The sequence below is a fragment of the Myripristis murdjan genome, chromosome 9, assembly GCF_902150065.1.
Source record: "Myripristis murdjan chromosome 9, fMyrMur1.1, whole genome shotgun sequence".
In the NCBI taxonomy this organism is placed as follows: Eukaryota; Metazoa; Chordata; class Actinopteri; order Holocentriformes; family Holocentridae; genus Myripristis; species Myripristis murdjan.
The window spans coordinates 25642006-25649731 of record NC_043988.1 but is presented as its reverse complement, the minus strand read 5'-3'; the positions used below and the strand labels follow the sequence as shown (position 1 = coordinate 25649731).

The following is a 7726-nucleotide window of genomic DNA, read 5'->3' as shown; positions in this document are numbered from 1 at the left end:
AGAAATCTGGACAAAGGAGGCTGGAAGCTCCCACAGAAACCATCAATCAAGCGTTGTAGCCTGGTAACCAAGCTGGGTCCAACATCCTGGAAATATGGACAGGTTGCAGCAGATTGCCAGCATATCACTTTAATGCAATCATATCATTTCTCCTTTGTGTACACAGCTGCTAAACTTTGGACCTTTACAGTATTATAACACCCTTCCCAACCCACAGACACACACACACACACACACACACTCAGACAGATGAAAAACACACTCACAAGAGGCCAGATCACCTGGAGATGCAGTGAGCATGATGCAGTTAAATAAATGAACTCCAGACAACACTGTGTGTAAACTTTATTTCTCTTTCTGTATGCATGACTTGTGCAGATAAAGGGAGTGCTTGTGTGCAGCTAAGGTTTTGCTTTCCTCTTGACAAATCCAAAGTTGACACAACGGTGGGACAGAGCTCAGTGTATAATACAGAACTGGAGGACAGCGTAACCCACAAAATGCTCTCGAGACAGACACTCTGCTTCAAACAGGAAGTAAACAAGCCACTAAACTGTCACCACTTTTGAGCAGTCTCGCCGCAGAGTTTACCATTTATTATCCTGCTGTTTTTGTATTTTGTCCTTTTCTTACAAAAATCATTATGCTTTTTTTTTTTTTTTTAAGACTACAACAATACACTATAGACAATACATATGGTACGGTATTCCATAATATATGACTTCTTTGATTAGTTAGGTATTTCAATATATCTTAAATTATACACTGTTTTCAGTACAATAATGATTATTTTTGAACCACTGGCACCAGGATGTAAGCATGTGAGCTATGTTTCCCCCTACATTTCATCTCCTCAGTCTGGTTGCTATTGGAGCTTCATCACCGCTCTGTTAGTTTGGGTGAGAAAGTAAAAGGTTTTTCCAAAGTACATCACTTAATTTTTGACACAACATTAGTAATACTTGATATACTCGAGTGTAACATGAAAATTGTGCTCCTGGATGCAGCATTATAGTTTGGCGGCACATGCACAGACAACAGCACATAGCATTGTGTTTACGGTTTTGTTTTGTTTTGCTTCTTTTCAAATTTCCCCGTCCTCTTTTGTCTTTTTGTCACAATCATGACGCTCCAGATTTCCAGTATTGCAGAGATATCGACGTTCGACTGACAAGAGCTTCCACTCTGGCTTGGCAAAGTGTTGCGGCTGCAGGGGAGGGGCGTATCGTGTGTGTGTATCTGTGTTTCTGTGTGTGTGTGTGTGTGAGTGTGTATGTATATGTTGGGGTGGGGGGGTATCATTGAGTGTCTCTTGGTTTTGGTGACAAATCCCTCAAAGGCTTTAGAGGCTACGCATACACACATGCACACACACACACACACACACACACACACACACACACAGTACCATAACCTCAGAAACACATGTCCATAGTCCGTATACAGCATTGCCTTGTTCAAAACACTTCGTACCTGTTGCAAAGGACAAACAAAACTATTGCACAGTCAACTGTCTGATAATCAGAGCACGAGACAGTTGTGAAAATAAACATGAATAATGACCCAGTTTTGCCACCTCCTCTAAGTGTAAGGCCTTAGCAGTGCTTCTGGAGGGACGGGGGGGAGGCACGCGTCCTGTGCGTCCCCCTGCCCCTTGACTCCTTAGTAACCAAGTCTCTTCCTCATCAGTGCTGTATCTCTAAGAGAGAGAGAAAAAAAATCAATAATCATAAAAAGCTGCTCTATGGTTAATACAGTCTACATGGAACAGCAACGGGACAGCTGGATAGTGAGAGTGGCTTGATGTTGCTAACGTTATCCTCGGTATATTGTTTCCTCTGGGAGCTGAGAGGTGACTTCATGCTGTGTAATTAGGTGATGTAGTTGTCACTGTCTGGGTGGGGGGGCGGAGAGCGGGGTGGGGGCAGATCCAACAGCTGTGATGTCATCCTTCTCTGCTGAAGAGGAGAGAAACTGCGTGTAGAGAAAGGAGAGATGAAGGGCTGAGACACAGTTTCTGTTGGGGCTGCTGGGATGAAGATGTGGGGGCGGGGCGTTGTTGTTTTTGTTTGTTTGTTTTTTCCTTGGTTTCTTACAGGCGATGGTGAACAGGGCTGGGATCCTTCAGGGTGGAGCCTTCTTGAGAATGACATCCAGATGAGTTTGTGGTGGTGGTGGTGGTGGTGAGAGTCTCAGGGGGGTCTCCGTTCTGTAGGCGGGCTGGTTGTGACCCCAAGCAGCAAAATCCGGTATGGTTCAGGTCCGTGGTGGGTGGGGGAGGGGGTGGGGGGCTGGGTAGCGGGTACACCAGGCCTACATGTTGAAAGCGTACGTGGGCTGAGCAGCGTAACCGGCTGCGGTGTAGCCATAGCCGGGGTACGTCGGCTGGGGAGCCACTGGAGTGGGACTGGCAGTCAACATCAGCTGCTGACCTGCTCCCACACCCAAACACACACACACACACACACACACACACACACACACACACACACACAGATGTAGTGTTTCACTGTACACAAATGTTTACTAAACAAGCCTATAGTTGATATGTCACCCATCAATTTCATTTCAGCCTCTTTGTGAAATTATTAAAGACAGACAAGAAGATTCTTGTTTTGACTTGAATTTAATAACCTATTTTGTGCAACAACAACAAAAAAAATCACCTGTTGATCAAAGTGGGACCAGTGCTGTGATGCCTTTTTCTGTTTGGTTTTGTTTTTTCTTGATTTTTTTTTTTTTTTTTTTTTTTTTGTATGTGGCACAAACCACTGTTTGCTGCACATCAATTCCTGGGCACCAGGGGGATTTTCTTGGTGGTGTGCCAAAAGATGTATGCCACACAGAAATGATCTCATGGGCAATTGCTTTAATAAATGAGAATACACACTGTGGGGGCGGGGGGACACATTATTAGGGAAATCAAATTGTGTCACTAAGAAACAGCTATCCAACATGCAAAGCTTCCATAAACAGGTTGAACTACGACTGCGTTACATGAATCAGTGATGGAGAGCAGCAAAACCAAAATTTACTGAAAACAAAATTTCACAGATTAGGTCTTTAATAATTCAAAATTATATTATGCAACTGAAAAGGGAATTGGGAAAATCTAACATGAAGAGCTACCATCTCATTCACTGAACATGTCCAAAACTTCACAAGTGGTTCCAACTAGGCAGAGATATGTGAGCTTAAATTTTCTTTGCACCGCTATACCGCCCCCTCAGGCAAATCAGTGTAAATTTAATTACTGCTGGATTTCAACTGAAAGAGACACTTTTCACCCAGGATTTGCCATAATTGGCCGTAGTTTCTGAGATATTTTCTGCATATAATGAACACACAGTTGGCCAGAGATAGAAAACTGTCCATTGTGTCCTGTTTTCACCATTGGGGAGGTAATATCCTCCAATTTAGAAATCAGAAGCCACTGTCCCACTGAGTGATGTGCTGTCAGTAAACCTACCAAACACTATGGGCTGAGGCTCTGTCACCTCCTCTTCGGTTTTTCTTTGGCTTTCTGCCTCCTCCAGTTTGTCCACCTGAGGGCAATAAAGAAAGGAGGAGAGATCACACGCGGCTCACTCACTCACTCGCCGTGCAGAATGTAATGTAATATGTCTGCTGTAATATATTGTAGGTATCCTGCAGGAAACATGCAACTCCAAACACTCTGATGGAATTGATTCTTCCACTTATCCATATTTTCCATATTTTTTAAAATGCAAATTCCCGAGTTTGGAATACGTATTTAAAGCTTGGTCAACAAGAACACAAATCATTTCCCACAAGGGGAGGACAATGTCAGCTGGTGTAAAAAAAAATGCTGAATACCTACAATCTATCATTAGCAGCAATTTGCCGTCTCAGTTTCATTTTATGACAAATACAACAATAAATATCTTATCTGATGCACTATAGTAAGTAGACCATAAACAATTAAGTCTGTGGTTGTACAACAAAGGTAAAGCACTGTATTTTCAAGACTTTGGCAGATACTGACACAAATATTTCACACACTACCACGCTACATACATATTTCAGTCCACTTGTGTTATAAAAGGCTACACATAATTCACAGTGCATCTAAGCTGAGGTTATCTAAGAGAAGATGCCATGCAGGTTTGGTGAAGAGTTTCTACGACAGCTTCCAGTACAGGTGAGAGCTCATGTTAAGTCAATTGTCTATGCACAATTAAAAGCAAGGGGGGTGCTCTACAAGTATTAAAGAAATATTTCAGTGTGTATCGAGTGAGGGAGAAGCTGTACATGCCTATTTGCTGATGCTACATGTTGAGCCATTCACAGTCACAGTCCCATATCAGTAAGCAACAGTCGTAGCTGACACATGCTTCCCATTCATGGCTGAAAGCAGGCCCTCCTGACAAAAGTTTCTCTGAGGGCATTCTGCTGGGTTAAAAGCAAGCTACAGGTTGTTAACTCGTGTGTTTTGGTCATCCTTGCCGAGCATGTTTGTGCCAAAGTGGCTCGGGTGCCGATTTCTGAGTCACTAAAGTGCAGAGAAATGCTCAGGCATTGCGCTTCAGCAGCTAGGTAGCTAAATACAGAAAGGGTAAACAAATGTTTTTCAAGGTTTCTGATGTAAGTCGATTTCAAGCATGTGAACAATGGTTCAGCTTGCTCAGTGTATTTCATTTGTTCTTAATCACTGATTTCAGTTGTAAGTCATAATTTCAAGAGAAAAAAATACCTGTTTTGGGAAAATAGCCTGAAAATAAACTACACAGCAGTTTTCCAAATGTGACAGCAAGTTACAAAGAGTATGAATGGAAGAATGCCTGAACTGTATATTCAGGATAAAAACAATGCAAGTTTGAAAAAAAGGACATGATTATTGTATATGAAACAAGAAGTCATCAGCATACTGTGCTCCAAACCAGTCCTCAAGATCCCCCTGTCCTAGAGGTTTTGGTTTCAGCTCTACTCTTGCACACAAATGACCCAATTAAGGCCTATGCAACTTCATGCATGCCCTGTTCAGGTAGATCTGCTTCAACCAATCAGCATGAAGCCCTTAAATGGATCAGGTGTGAAAAAGTAGAGCTGAAACAATAATCTGCAGGACAGGGGGATCTTGAGGACTGGGTTGGGGACCACTGGCCTACGGTAAGACAGGGGGCATGACTTCCAGAGACGTCTCGAATGACAGAGCTGTTGTCTCTAACTAGGTGTTGACGTGACCGATCATTTATGGAACAAAGAGTCTGTTCTTCGGAAGGAGACAAAGACTATGACTGATAAACTGACAGAAGTTCCTCAGGGAGAGGAAACGAAGGAACAGCACAGCCCTTGAAGTTAGACACTGAGGGCTTGTGCTGATGTATCACATCACAGTTTCAGACTATCACTTGTTAACCTGGAGTTAGCCACCTGGGGATGCATCTAAAAGGTCTAGAGCGGCTTCCTTGTAACCCTTCGTCTTTGGTCTCACTGCTCTGAGATTATGAGACAGCTGGGAACAAACACTGGTACTCTCCAACTATATTTCAGCATAATGAGTCCTGTAATTTTGGATGAGCACGGATAAAAGTGAGAAGATCAGGGAGAGATTTTTTTTTTTTTTTTAAATGCCACGCAACACTAGATGCAGCCCCAAGAGAGAAGAGTTAGAGAGGTGAGAGGAGAGAGGTATCTGTTAGACCAGGGAACTGTATAGTGCACAGGCTTTGGCTCCAGCCATCAACACCCAGTTTGAATTTCCGGGGTCTCAGCAGGTTCAAACCTCCTATGTTACACCACATTACCCCCTGGATACAGAGCAAATCTAATAGTCAGCAAGAATCACATAATGCTGGGAAGCTGCGAGGGAGGCTGGGGGCCTGCAGGGGAGACATTCTTGACACTTTAGTAATTACCACAGCCTTCCTACCTGCTGCACACGCAGAGCGATTTTAAGTACATTCAGGGTCTCTCGTGCACGTCCCGCTCAGGTGTTGGAAATTTATGCAAAAGTTATTCCTGTGGCTAGTTATAGTTCCAGTATTAAGGCAGGCAGCCTGAACAGCACATCTATTCCTTCAGACAAGGGTTCTCATAATTTCTCTAGTCACACTATGCTTAGGACATTTTGAGGATTTCACCCATCCAATCAGAATACCAATATTCATAGACTACTTTAACAATCTTCTATGACACCTTCATAAATTTTAGCTTAGTCACCATAACCAAATCTAAACAACTTTTTAGATTTGCCACAAAAAACGTGAATGATCTGAATGCCTGTCTATATTTCCTGTCTATATTTGTTTTGTGTCTCAATTATGTAACAGTCTACTATTATTATTATCATTACAGTTAAGATCAAATCAATTCAGAATCGATTTGACCGAAAACGTGGATAGTATTTACTTGCAGAGATAAAATGAGCTACTTTCAGCTTTGTTCACCAAGCAGAGACAAACAGAAATCCTAAAGTGCCACAGCAGTGGTTCCACCCTCTGTTATTATTATTATTATTTTTTTTAAATTGGTGATTAATCTTTAACAGAGCTGATGTTGCTGAATCAGATTTCCATGACTTTTCTAAAACTTTTAGACAGTTGTATTTTCTTTTCCAGGTCCTGGACTATGTATTTCCTATTTTACCGACTTACAGGGTTTTAATGATGGCAACAGGCAATGTGTTTCCTCTGGACAAATTATTTCAACTTGTGTATATTTAAGCCTCCTACTATTTGTCATTCCGCTGACAATAGACAGTGGGGTTTGACAGGCCACAACCAAATGAATCATATTTTTATTTTTTCCATTAAGTTGGTTTGAGATGACTGGTATTTTCCCCCTGACATGTTGACACCCCCTGTAGTTTTTAGAGCCTCCCCTAGGGGGCAAACCATCATTAGAGAAACACTGCTTTCATAGAAAGTATTGACCGCTTAATTTTAATTGGGACATGCTTCATTTGTTGCTGTTAATCAAACATGTCTGTCTAAGCTGTCAAAAGCCTCAGACAATGAGTCATGTCACAGTTTGCAAATGAACATTTCATTAGCCCGTACCCATGAGGAAAGGGAGTTCCCCCAGGATGGTCATTTAAATACTGCTTACACAAATACACCAGTAAATGTATCCAAAATAGGCTGTGTTGGTGCTGAGCAAGAACGAAAGCCTGCACGCAGTACAGCTCTCCGGGACCGGAGCTAGTTAGGCCATACTCAGTCTACAGTCCATGCTAGGTTCCTACATCAGAAACCTAAGGGATGAGTTACAACAAAAACAGACAGAACACAAACAGAGAAATAAAAAAGAGGGCCAGAGACCGTCACCTTCTCTGCAAACTCATCAACCTGGAAAAGAACCCACAGAGATGACCTCACATGTCTTTAGGTCAACATTATAGAGAATCATGATGATCATTTCTTGGAGGGAGCTCAGTCTCACTGGTTGAGAGGAAAATCTATCACTTTCTTGTCACTCTTCCTCCTAACACTAGCATATGGCATAGCATGTAAGTGGAAAATGTTCTGTATAGTTTGTTTTTCAATACCTCCAGAGCTAGCATCAAGGACTACTGTCCACCTCTCTCACCTGTCACAACAGTCAGTCTACAGGAAATTAATCATCTGAGAAAAATAAACCAATTTAGTTCACAGGAAACAAATGCAGTCATCACCAACTATTCTAAAGATCACCTATTCTAAAACTAAATGTGAATAACAAGTTGTAGTAGTAACTGAAAATTAATCAAATCAACAATATTAGA

General features: G+C 42.0%; 1 protein-coding gene across 3 annotated transcripts in view; it reads right to left on the bottom strand.

Moving 5' to 3' along the window:
* Positions 1-332: 332 nt before the first annotated feature.
* cltcl1 (clathrin, heavy chain-like 1) overlaps positions 333-7726 on the bottom strand; it is a 29860-nt gene continuing 22466 nt past the window's right edge. For 2 of the 3 annotated variants that reach the window (XM_030059830.1, XM_030059831.1), the window contains 2 exons: positions 3470-3545; positions 333-2432 (listed from right to left, as the gene is read on the bottom strand). In XM_030059830.1, coding sequence (XP_029915690.1) covers positions 2314-2432; positions 3470-3545 — 195 coding nt within the window. In that variant the 3' untranslated portion in view covers positions 333-2313. Of the gene's footprint in view, positions 2433-3469; positions 3546-7283; positions 7311-7726 lie in introns of all 3 variants that reach the window. The other variant, XM_030059829.1, reaches the window with a different exon arrangement.